We start from the raw sequence: 13,305 nt of genomic DNA, 5'->3' as shown, positions 1-13,305 counted from the left end.
ATGAAATTTGATGTTATTTATGTACATTTTAAGCAGAATTTCTCTAGTTTACATGAGTAGTTTCCATAGATACCAGACAAATTGATTGCTGGTCATCTTTTTACTTTTTCTAGAATTATACACCAATTGCCTTGATCGTAATAAGTATTCGTGATTAAAACGTTGGGGAATTCTGAACACAAATTGGTCAATTCACCTTCTTCAAATACGTGGTAGAATCGAAGGAAATTACCACCACCTTTTCTCTTCCATGGAACGAGCATATCTGAATGTGTGAATTCCGTACGGTTTTCGTGTACAGGAAGAATTGCACCTCCCTTGATAGTCACAGTTTCCCCCAAATCATTTAAAAGCTTGTTATGTTCATTTGTGCGACTTTTCAAGTATGTAGATGCTACGGAATTCTTTTTTTGTTCCTTTGCCCAAACATAGATTAAACAATGTCCTCCGGGTTTTAACACTCTTATTATTTCGGAAATGGCTTGCTTTCTTCTGTCGATCGTGGAAAGATGGTGAATAACTGCTATACTGATCACAGCATCCAACGAATCGTTTTTGTATGGAATATGCAAACAGTCTGCCAGTAATACTTCGAATCCTCTACCATGGCAAACATCAGTCAATCCAAAACTGCGGTCACAACCTACCTGTAGTCGAAGATATTAAATGAGACGAAGATATCTGCTTTAGTTCGATGCAAGTATACATAATCGTATATGGTAAATACGGAATAGTCACAAGATTATGAAAGAATAGCGTAATCTTGTTTATGTCAATTAGAAGCGGCTTGCCTTAAAGATATCTGGTCTTCCGTGGAGATATTTTCCATTCCCACATCCAACATCCAATAGTAATCCTCCTTCGTCCAGTGACTCAATAAATTTTGTTACATTGGGCCAGGGTTTGTGTCGTGTTTCACTGAAATGGTCTGATATCTGTTCGTAAACCTGGAATGAAAATAAGAGGAAATACAATAGTTTAAAGATGGGTATGCATATGGTGTAAAAGTGTGCACTTGATGTACACCTTACCTTATGAACATATGTGTTCTCTATATCAGAAGCCAAGGTATTATTGATAATAGTTGAGGAATAGTTTTTTCGAGAATCGCAATATTTTTCGAAACTACATCTACAGTCACCACTGTGAAGTTTCCGAAATGTGAAAGAGGTCCGTGTTGACCTTTGCAGAACCGTCGCTCCATCTTTGTTTCTGATTACGTCGCTGTGTCTTGGCACAATTCCGTGGATCCATGCGTATCGCGCTTCCCCTGACATAACGAGTAGCGATCTTGATGGAAGAGATACCAATCTTTTCTCCTCGCCACGTTTAAATTCCATCACACAAGCCGAACCCAACGACAAGGAGAGAATGGTATCTTCGAACGGACTATGTGTATCTATGTGAGGGGGAATACCTGTAATAAAACCAGTTAAATTTATTCCCTGTACAGTCTCGAGACTCGACTTTGGAAAAAAGTAGTAGGAGCTTGCCTTGGCCCGGTAAGTAATGGTTGATTGTAAGCTGATCATAATCGTAGTTTCCACAATTATGTTCCTTGAAGCGAGCTAGCAGAAATTTGTATGACTCTGGAATAGAAGCTATTGGATTTTCAGGGTCTACTTTGTTAGTGTCATATCGAAACTCGTATCCGAAATGCTTGACTTGTCTGTGCTTCAATTCAGAGGGATTTGTCCCTAGAATAATGTACATGAGTATGAGAATCAAAGGTTGAGAAATCCAGAAATTGTTTTTAGTAAAATGTCATGCTTTATGGCATAGATTCGATTTTATTACAATATTTTAATAAATGAGACATGAGTTGAAACTAATATTTAAAACTCACCGGCTTCTGTCCAGTCGAGAAATTTCAAAAGGTAATCTTCTTCCTCCGAAGTGATAAATTCTTCGATTAATCTCAATCCTGGTGGGAGAGGTTTATTCCACAAATTGTCATCCGTAGTTGGAACTGCAAAGTATAATGTTTTTAATTATACACAAATACTAGATACTCGGAATCTAGATCTATTTCATTTCTGCTAAGCTGAATTGTGGCGTACGACATAAACGTTTTCTATGTTACTTATACAAATGATCGTTATACAAATGTATGAACAAAGATATGAGAAGAAACAAACAAAAGAACTCCCTTTGATTTATACCAGTTTCGGTGAAAGACAAATACAGTGGCGTATTTTTGTCCTCAAATTTCAATTTGCCATGTAAAGCGTCAAATACAATCTGAGCATGTTCCTTAGTACTCAGTTTTAAAAAACAGTACGATTTACCAACTGGCATGATCAAATTATACGATGGTACCAATTTATTAACGATGCCATCAACATCCTCTCTCCGCAAGCCTGTAACCAGTCCGGCATTGCAAATCATTAGGCACTGAAAATAAATTCTTACATTTAGTGAACCACGACATAGGTGAGAGTATAAGTTCTGATGTGATATGATATTTATCTCGTTATTGTAAATTATTATAGCACTGACCTGTGTAGGTTCATCGCTGCATTTGATATTCATATCCCTAGCAAGTCGGTGCTGTGCTCTTCGCTGCTTTCGCAGATTTTTTACAGCAGGATTCATTAGCAGACTATTAGTCAAATACACTTAAAATCAATATATTAACGATCAACAATTACTAGAAGTAATAGTTTATCAGGCCATTTTTATTGAAAAACCAATGATAGGTAATTCCATCTGTAAAGAAATAAGAGAGGTTATGTTGCAGGAGAGGGTTAGATGACGAATCAGCTGAATTTTTTAAGGTTATGATCCACATTTTTGCTTTCTGCTTGAGTCTTTGTATACGTGTGACTGTAGATCATGAGCTCTTTCAAAATTGCGTACGAGCGAATCCAGAGAAACTGAAATAGATGGCGTTGTGTATAAGACATATATTTTTCTTTAAATATCAGAGAAAAAGCTTTATCCAAATCGGCATCGGCGTAACGACAACGATATTTAGGTATTTGCCCTTCAGCTACGGAAGTGGATGAAATTTTACTAAATTTCTTAATAAATGTTCGATGCGATTAATTCTGAACTTACATTTCTTCATTCAAAATATCGCGGTTAAAAATGTGTGGCCGAAGGCGGCCGAGTAACTCCGAGTCAACCCGAGCGCGACCGAAACGGCGGCCATTTTGCAGCTCCAGATACGAGGTTTGAACGTGTCGAGTTCGGATGTCAGCGTCTCGGTCTCCGCGTATTTGATTTTGCGGTTTGTCTAATATGTTAAATAATCGAATATTGTTACATCAAGTTGGTCTAATCGTTGCAAGTGCACGTAAATATCGGTCAGACACTTCATACAGAGCATATGAAGTACGACTTCTGCCGCAAAAAACATTTGCAAGGTTTCTAGACAAATGTCCGTGATTTGGTTTTCCTTGCGTAGGCATTTGTTTTGATTACATTCGGACGGCTGTGTAGCTGCGTGTTGTTTATTTTGATATTCATACACGAATGTGTCGTCGGTACGATAATCCGTTCCATTCATTCTCTTCCTTTGTTCGCGTTTTCCCATTAAATTGTATCTACATTTTTGTTTCCGATTTCTTTTTTTCGAAGGCTCGTCGTAATTGAATTTGTTGTGATGTGCAGTTGTTTTTTTTTCTCAAGTTTACCGTTATAACATTCGGGTAATTATTAGTGCAAAGTGACTTTGATAGTGAAATATTAAATTGTCTAACTCTCGATCACGCAGAGTAAAGACGTCGGAATTAAAATGCAGTCAACAACGCAGTCAGAAATCAGCGCCTTGAAGACGATCCAGTGCAGCTGTGAATACGACGGAGAAAAGTAAGCTGATGCTGTGCAGGCGCTAAGCGATTGGTGAGTCACATACGATCTTTTTTTTTCTTCTCGATGTGCATGCATCACTTGTCCCAACGTTACAGATTTATTTTCTTCTCCGAGCATGGATGCACCAACTCTTATCCAATACGATCGTGATAATTAGATACGATTTTATCGTAGCTAGGAGGATGCTATAGTTTGCAGTCCTTACCGACCGAGTTAGTTGTCAATTATTTTTCTAGAATTACGCTGACTACAGTATTTTTACTGCACTACTGCGTGAGCTTCGATAATAATAAAAATCAATCATATCTTACTCTGTTGGTGAAGACTGACTGCCATGATTTTCATCCATACCTTTACCAATTACCTAATACTTCAATTTCAAAATTTGATATTTAGTGATATTGATATTAATAGGCTTTTCTGTCCTATTTACGTCGTTTACTTCTAAGATTTTTATTTAATCTAATAGTTAATTTGTTTTTTGATCAAATTTAAAATCAATCAGGTCACTTCAAGGCCGTGATAAGTTGGCCAGGTAATATAACTGTTACACAAAACTGAGCAATTATTTTATAAGTTTATGAGGAGGGAGACCAAGTCTTCGATAAGCGGCTACCGGAACTTACTCTACACCCAGCCAAGGTGTTATTTGGCTATCTTAGGGTTCATACGCGTCGATTATATGCATTATGAGTGACTTGTGCGAAAGCTAGGATGGAAATGATGAGTTTTGAGAAGACTCGCTAGTTGCAGTATAGAGATGAATCTACTGACTCGGTGTAGGTACGGAGAAGATGCAGGGTGTAAACTGTAAAGTGACTATAACACTACGTAACGAGATATCCGTACCTTCTGGAGGAATTTTAAAATTCATAAGGAATAATTTTTTTTTAGCAAAGTATTACCGAAATTTCAAAAGTGATGCGCATTTTCTGCTAATTAGAGGATTGATAGCGATTGATTTAGGTAATTGCATTACGCTGATAAGTGTCTGATTTGAAACACTTGCACGTGAATATTAATAACAATCAAGGGTAGTATAGTCAGATACAGTTTGCAGTAGCGACTCAATGTGTCATACGTACAAGCAACCGGTCCGTATCGTTACATATACATATATATATATATATATATGATGATGATGAAATAATCGGCGTAGTAAATGACGAGAGTATCGTTCGCAGCGGAGATATAAAACGTCGGAGGAAAGCTAAGATTGATTCAGTGAGCGCGGAATCGTTCTCAGCGAGGAGGACATACTGCGTGGAGAATGTAATTGACGCAATAGTTGAACGAGACATTCGTAATCTGTAAGCAGAAGATTTTTTGCTATTTTATATCCAGTTTGGTGCGCTTTAGGTCGATTTCCATCTTCAGAGTATTAAAAAAGAATCTTTTCCTCTTGGACAGATTTGGTCGGGAACAGAATTAGACTATTTTGGTGAATTGATGTTCGATCAAAAGTGACGCTGACATTGTTTTTTCAAACAATCTGTTGTAACACGCAGTGAGAGATTTTTATTTGGAAGGAGAAATAATATTCTGATCCAAGATGAAAGAGGAGTGGAGTAGTTTGTGGTCTGTGGCCTTGGCTGTCCTTGGTGTACTTGGTTTATTTTTGGGGACGCATCTGTGGAGGAACTTTACAGTACTTTCGTATTACAAGAGGCGTAATGTACCGTACAGCAAACCAGTCTTCATATTTGGCAACATGCTGCCGATGGTGTTGAAGAGAAAATCATTCGCCAAATTCATCCAGGATTTATACCAGGAATTTCCGAACGCCCAATACTCCGGTGCATTTGAATTTGCAAATCCCGTCTACGTTCTGCGCGATACCGAATTGATAAAATCGGTAACCGTTAAGAACTTCGATCACTTTCCCAATCACAAACCCTTCGTGGATGAGTCCATGGATCCTCTTCTCGGTGGCAATTTGTTCTCCATGACGGGGGAACGTTGGAAGGAGATGAGGTCGATAGTTAGCCCGACATTCACCTCCAGTAAAATGCGCGTCATGTTCGAACTGATATCAAAATGCGCTGACGACTTTACTGATTATTTAGAAAAACAGCCTTGCCCGTTTACCGTTGAAATGAAGGGCCTCTTCACGAGATATACCAACGACGTGATAGCCACAGCCGCGTTTGGCATCAGCGTTAATTCGTTGGAGAATCAGGAGAACGAGTTTTACCTTATGGGTAAAGACGCCACAAACTTTGGTGGCCTGCGAGCCGTTAAAATGTTCTTGTTCACCTGGAGTCCCACGTTGATGAGGCTCCTAAGACAGACCTTCGTTTCGCACAAAGTGGCAACATTTTTCCGCAATCTAGTCAAGGACACAATATCGACGAGAATTAAAGACGGAATCGTCAGGCCGGATCTGATCCATCTACTGATGCAGGCCAAGCATAAACAGGGAGACGAAAAATTGTCTATCGATGAAATTACTGCGCAGGCTTTCATTTTCTTTTTCGCCGGTTTCGACACTGCTTCGACGCTGATGTCCTTTACTTGTCATCAGTTGGCCGTTCATTCCGATATTCAGGACAAACTGATCGCCGAGATTGACGCCGCGTACGATGAAGATGGCGGCAAGCTCTCTTACGACAAAGTTAGCCAACTCAAGTATCTCGATATGGTCTTGAATGAAACATTGCGCTACTATCCACCTGCTGTATTCACCGATCGCTTAAGCAACCTCGAATTTGAACTGCCGCCGCCGAATGGAACCGACAAACCGGTACTCGTTGAGCCTGGGACTCGAGTCTGGATTCCGATATTCGCCCTTCACCATGACCCCCACCATTTCCCTGACCCTGAGAAGTTCGACCCGGAAAGATTCAGTCCGGAAAACAAGGGAAGCATCAATCCCTTTGCTTATATGCCATTCGGTGTTGGTCCCAGAAACTGTCCTGGAAACAGGTTCGCCCTGATGGAGACTAAGATCGTGCTCTGCTGTCTTTTGAGGAAATTCCGCATTTGTATCGGTTCCAAGACCCAAGTTCCTCTAGTCATCAACAGAAAGTCGCCAGCCATGGCAGCCGAGCATGGATTCTGGCTGGATTTGGAATCGAGGAAACCGGTTGCTTGTTGATTTTTGACAAAATATGGATTTGTTAAATTGTGTTGTGTACGACGCGAGGAGAGGTGTTTGATTCAGTGAATTCACAAAGGGTGAAAGAGATTTTGCGATTGATCGTTGGATTTGTGTTTTTATTTTATACTTTTATTCATCTTTTTCTACTCAAGTTTTGTTTGCATATTATTATAATAATCCAACAGCAACTGCGTCAGAACGTTTTTTTCAATTTTCTTGTTTATCGTTTTTATTTTATGGTTACAAGTTGAGAACCGGTTTTTATTATAGTTAAAGAACAAGTCTACAACCTTGCTGTATATACAAAAAAAAATACACTTTGCGTAATATATTACAATAAATACGGCGCCACGGATTTAAAATAATTTCTTCTCTTCTTTGTCTTTCACGAAAACAATAACAGAATAATTGTGTCTTATAATTGATAATCCGATATCTTGGTGGGGGAAAAATATTTGATCGATTCAAATGACGTGGACATTCTTGATAAGATTGTATTTAGAGTCATTGGACTGAAACCAGAAGCTGAAGTTAGCAGTCAGATATACGTATAAAAAACTTCTCTAAGTAGCATAATATTCAATTAAGTTTAACTCCTACAACCATGTAAAAAATTTTCGTAAAATTTGGTAAAATTTTGATTTTCAAGATTTACCGAATTATTTTCACCAAAGATTGCGTGTTCGATAGCTAATATTCTGTTTTTTTCAATAATACAACTTATAGAAGTCGAAAGCCAAACGCTTCACCATCCCAAGGTCTCTTTCCGTGTCATTACTACCGTCAGAGTGTATAAGTATGCGCAGTTATATGCGCAGCTTGAATTCTTAGCTTTGTGAGTTTATTTCCATTTGCGTTAATCGAATAATACTTGGGCGAATTGGTAAAAAATATACTATAAGTAGATGAATAGTGCATATTTGAACATCGGGTATCTAATCTAATACCAATTTATTAGTTTATATATTAAGTGATTATCATCCAGAGTTCGCGGTTTACTCTGATTCTGAGTAAATCTGCAGTCCGATACTTGAGACTTGATATACGCTTGACCATCGCATGACGTTACGCAACTGGACAGTTGAATCTGATCCGCATGCAGAATCTGTTTTCATATTTCAAGCGCCAAGTGGCGAGTCAATTAGTCGACTCTGTTGTTGCTTACGTGTTAACTATTACATACGTTTCTTATATGTATATTGAAGAATAAAAAAAAAAAGATCGTGACATTCAGCCAGATTATACACAAGCAAAGTCGTGATAGTTTTTGCTGAATCACTCGGTAATTTGCGACATCGTGTGAAATCGTTCCCCACTAATAATTAACTGGAAAACAAATGATTGAAGTTAATTAAAAGCAAACTTCAGATGTACCAACGAATGGTTAATCGACGGTATTATTAATCATTGGTAAATTCACTACATAGATTAACAAAAAATTAAATAAAATATTTAGAAAAACAGCCTTACGCGTTCTGCAAAGGACAATCGAATTATTTTGGCCGAAGAAAATGAGCGAACTGTCATCGGACAGATAATGAAACGCAAAGAGGTAGTCACTGACGATGAAACGGAGAGCGGAGAAAGTATTGAAGAAGAGGTTACCGGGAGCGATGAATCTGTACCGGCGAGCGTTAAAAAGGATCAAATCTTCGGCGTATCTAATTTCGAATTCTCTTACAAACGACTACCCAAGAAATGCATCAAATTCTCATTTCTATGCTTAAACGGTGCAACGTTCGTAAGCAGGATTATTGCTAGTCCCAATATGCAAACTGCACACTGTTACAGACATTCTCAATGGTGCAGATCTTGAAGGTACTTTAATCGGGTTCATATCACAGTTTTCAGGTATAACAGCATTCATTATATCGATATGGATGCTGGCTGACACGAAATTAATGTCCAGGCTTGTAGGTCAGCGACTTTTTGTAACGATACTACTTTTCGTCGGTTTGTTAACGGCCGTTATTTCTTTTATCGGTATTCTTTCCATAGTGAAGAAAAGAAGAAGATTTTTAAACATCGTGAGTCTTGTGATTATCTATATTAGATTGGCACAAAGCTGGTGATATTTTCTGTTCCTAAATCTGCTAATGAATCATTCTCAATTACAGTACATATCGTGCCAAGTGACATCTTTGTGCGTTATCTTCGTTTCCGCGATAATGAGTTTTTCGTTCTTTGATAAAATCATGAGAAGGATACGCGAAGATATGGTTAACACAATAGTCAACTACCATTCTTTAGATTGGGTTACCGAAGCCTGGGACAACACTCACAGATACGTAAGGGATTCGTGCGACAAAAAGTCCATCGACGCGATGCTCGAAAATACGGAAAATCTAAACAATTCACACGAAATTGCATCAAGGAATATGTATTTATCTGCATTAAGGGGGGACTGTAGTGAAATTTTGATAATATCGAGTTTTTGATTTTTGAAACGACTAAAAAAGATGTGACCAAGAATTCCATTAAAAAAAATCTAGATTATGATTGTGTGTGTTTATATACATAAATCTTTTTTAGTCATTCGAAAAACAAAAAATTGGATATCCCCTCCCCCCCTCCCCCTTTAAGAAAATTACTGGATTTTTCTTCGGAAAGATCAGAAAAGTGTCGATGGATTTTTAAAAATCTTTCAGCCAAGTGCTAATATTGGACTAAAATAGAGAATAGCACGATTTTAATGACTAGAAATTCAGTATCAAACCACTTACAGCTGCAATGTTGCGGAATCAGATCGTACAGAGACTGGGCTCGTTACAACATGAAAATTCCTCAGAGCTGTTGCTCTTCCTCCATTGACAAGGTAGAATAAATTTCGAATTTACGAATCGTCCGACGTGCGAAAATTATCGTAGAATTTGGATTAATGAGGTAAAAATATTCCAGTGCCTTATCATGACCGAAGATTTGGCTTACAAGTCTGGCTGTTTGAAACGCACACTTATTCTCCTCAAATCGAATGTCCATACGGTGGCTGTGTCCGCGCTGTTCATAGCGATCGCACTGGCAAGTATAACAGCAAATTTGCAAATTAGAAAAAGAGTTAATTTTTCTTGATATTTACAACAGACGGCGGGTCTCTTTCTGGCCGTTGGAGTGTGCAAAAGATTCAAGCTAAATAGATCGTCGGCTGTGTAGATAGTTTCTTCGTTATATAAGCTATGTCTAATTATATTTGCAGAGGCACGGTTTAACTTGTTTTATATTAAAATCAGAAGTGATAATGCAAATAATGTAAAACGTTATGTATTTATTATCATATATAGATCATATATTTTCTGAAAACACTTAATATATCATACTTATAATAATATATTGTAAGTATATCATTGGACATGCTGGTTGGGTCGTGGCACTGCGACTGCCTGTCGGCAGTGGCTAGTGCGTATATATATATATATATTTTTATATATATATATATACTAATATATACATATCAGTATGTATGTGTACAAGGTTCGAAATGGAACGCAAAATCTTTCAACGTATATTATAATAGTAATAATATACACGTGCGTGATGTCTAAAACTTATACGAATATATGAGAAATATATACGAATTATTATTTTCTCTCTCCCAATTTCGAATTCTGAATGAATTATTTTTTCTTCTCTTTTCTTCGTTACTTTATTATTTATTTCTCACCGCGAACTGCAAACGGGCTGAATCGCCACCGATCTTCGGCAAGTGCTTGTCTTTATATTTATTTAATGGGCTAAATGAAAATTGCGTGTATAAATAATGAATTCGACCGCGTAAAACGTATAGATATTCGATTTTCGCGTAGCTGCTTCTCTACATGGTATATATATATTTATGTCGGTCAGGTGTATTCTGTATATACACAACGTGAATTAGTACAGGTATATATATATATATATATATATTGACATATCGGTAAATTTAATTATTTACGTATAATCATTTATTTTTATAGTATATAAACTCATTCGGATGTAATGTATTATAGGTATATGTATGTGTAGTGTAATTGTGAAGGACACAGGGCTGGGCGCAGATCAGGCAGATACCATCCAGTTACAGATATATTATATCATAGCAAACATCGTGACTATTTACAATAAATACAGTTTCGTTAGATTATTATATATATAAATAAAATATAATATCATATTATATTATATTATATTATTAGGTATATACGTTTTCTTTTCTTTTTTTTTTTTCTTTTCTTTTTTTTTATATCTTTTTCCATTAGGTTTACAGCAACACTCGACAGTAAACAATTAGATCAGCGGCAAAATAGCGTTAATCTACCTAGGTAGTGGTCGTAGCTATAGCGTAGCCGAGCTCTGTGCTCCGATTCAGCTCCCTTAATATAATATTCTTTTAATTAAAACAATAATTTATTTATTAGTTAAATTAATCAAGTGGTATACGTGGATCAGGGTCTAGCTACAATAGGCCACCCTATTCTGTTCGCATTCTAGATTGTTAGGGAATAACTGGAATTTTTCTTCTTCATCATAAGTTTTGCTCTTTTTTCTTCATCCTTCGTATTTCTATTTTACTTCGCTTTCTCATTAAATATTTTTATTTTTTTTATTTTAGCAATTAAAATTTTTTTCTTCCCATTTTTTTTTTTTTTTTCTTGTAATATTATTTATACACATGTATATATGTATGTATATATATACGTATGTATGACGGGAAACAAGGAATTTTCACGAAACAAGACGAACTTCATGGAAGTTAAAAAATGATCAAATTCAATTAATTGATTAATTAATTTATTATTGGAAGCGGGCGTGTTTTATAACCCATCCATCTACTATTATAATAGGGCGACGACGATATCGCCAGTGCGTCGCTGTGTTTATATAATTTGACACTTGATATTATTTAAAAAATACTTTATGCTTTGAACGATTTTTACCTTTGTTTTTGTTTTTTTATATTTTTGGTTCCCCCCCCCCCTCTATTCCTTACTTTTATTTCAAATCTTTTACTTTTTGTTTGTTTTGTTTTATTTTTTCTTTCAATATTAATTTCAAAATGCATTACAAAGCATGTCATTAATATTATTATCGTTATTATCATCAATATTATTATTATTAATATTATTATTGTTATTGTTATATCTAGTACTGTGTAATTTTATACATTTAACGGTAATTCATTTCTATTCGAGTTACCTATTCAGACATTATACAATCGGTTGTGGCTTACTCCTTATTCTGCACAATTTTAATAGGTATGCGCCATGTGAGTAAACAAATTTTTTTTTTTTCCCTCTCGAATACAAGCAAACAAATCATATTGACGAATGTACTATAGGTAATTAGTGTTAATATTGTGGATGCTAATCACGCAGTTGTGTCAATTCAAATCGCGGGTACATTATATAGATATGCATACATAACGAATTACGGGCCTTGCGGTACAAGGATTATTTTGTTGTATACACGCGGGATACAATTATTTAGCGGTATGGTATATATATATGTATATATATATATATATGTATTGTATATATGTTTATTAATTCGCGATATAGTTATAAAAATGAAAAGGGTGGGGGAGATGAAAAAGAAAAGTTGATTAAAAAAATACACGATCGTGGGTATTTCGTTTATAGCCAGCAAGCACAAATATATATCAGGTATAATATATGTATGTATATATGTTTATAGGTTTAATGAAGATGTGAGTACCTATTATAAGTATAATGAATCGCGTTTTATTGTTATTACACGTTATCAAGTTTCTTTCGCGTGAAGGTAGAGTTTTTATTTTATTTTTATTTTTTTCCCCCACGTTTAATACCAGCCTAGTTTTTTTCTTCTTCTTCTTCTTGAAATTTCATCAACTTATTTCTTCATTATTACTCAGGTATTACGTTATGTATAATATGTTATTATATATGTTAGGTATATCTATGAAGATTTATCGCAACTCGAGACGTCTTCAAATCGTTGAAACTATACAGTTCTAGGGTACAACACATTCATTGTTAAAAATATGTCAGCTTCGTTTAATATCCTTTCTTTCTCACTTTCTCTCTCTCTCTCTCTCTCTCGCATACAATCATTCTCTCTATACAAGCATTGCACCCGGTTCTCCACCCGAGAAAGCACCACTATAATACACCATCGCCTTCAATAGTAATTCACTTCGTATCGTTACACATATAACTATATATGTATATATGTATATATTATCCTGTCATCCCATCCGCACGTACCTAAGAATATTTCTATGGGTTTTACAGTTTCTTTTCATTATTCTTTCGTCAATTCAATTACATAGTTAGGGTTAGATTAATGATAATGCAACGTCCATTCATGGATGGTACCTCTATATTTTAATAATATTACGGTATATTGGATATTGCTGACGTAACAAATGTCATCAT

The 13,305-nt window shown here is 36.1% G+C and overlaps 4 protein-coding genes across 4 annotated transcripts in view; 3 read left to right on the top strand and 1 right to left on the bottom strand.

Moving 5' to 3' along the window:
• Nucleotides 1–86: 86 nt before the first annotated feature.
• On the bottom strand, nt 87–2,747 carry LOC124412219 (alkylated DNA repair protein alkB homolog 8). The gene is made up of 7 exons (XM_046891921.1): nt 2,500–2,747; nt 2,163–2,394; nt 1,847–1,969; nt 1,494–1,697; nt 1,032–1,417; nt 792–947; nt 87–647 (listed from the first exon to the last, which is right to left on the bottom strand). The coding sequence occupies exons 1-7, from the start codon at nt 2,593–2,595 to the stop codon at nt 93–95; spliced, it is 1,752 nt and encodes a 583-aa protein (XP_046747877.1). The 5' UTR covers nt 2,596–2,747; the 3' UTR covers nt 87–92.
• A 962-nt stretch (nt 2,748–3,709) lies between these two features.
• LOC124412224 overlaps nt 3,710–13,305 on the top strand; it is a 204,480-nt gene continuing 194,884 nt past the window's right edge. The window contains exon 1 of the mRNA XM_046891929.1: nt 3,710–3,846. The gene's annotated coding sequence lies outside the window, so the exon portion shown is untranslated. The remainder of the gene's footprint in view (nt 3,847–13,305) is intronic.
• Nucleotides 5,114–6,957, top strand: LOC124412220 (cytochrome P450 9e2-like). Its single transcript, XM_046891922.1, has one exon. It carries the CDS (start codon nt 5,369–5,371, stop codon nt 6,911–6,913), a length of 1,545 nt encoding a protein of 514 aa, XP_046747878.1. The 5' UTR covers nt 5,114–5,368; the 3' UTR covers nt 6,914–6,957.
• On the top strand, nt 8,177–9,312 carry LOC124412226. The gene is made up of 2 exons (XM_046891934.1): nt 8,177–8,657; nt 8,761–9,312. Exons 1-2 carry the CDS (start codon nt 8,454–8,456, stop codon nt 8,986–8,988), a joined length of 432 nt encoding a protein of 143 aa, XP_046747890.1. The 5' UTR covers nt 8,177–8,453; the 3' UTR covers nt 8,989–9,312.

Source organism: Diprion similis, chromosome 11 (assembly GCF_021155765.1).
Source record: "Diprion similis isolate iyDipSimi1 chromosome 11, iyDipSimi1.1, whole genome shotgun sequence".
NCBI classification, from domain to species: Eukaryota; Metazoa; Arthropoda; class Insecta; order Hymenoptera; family Diprionidae; genus Diprion; species Diprion similis.
This window is presented reverse-complemented; position numbering and strand designations above follow the sequence as displayed.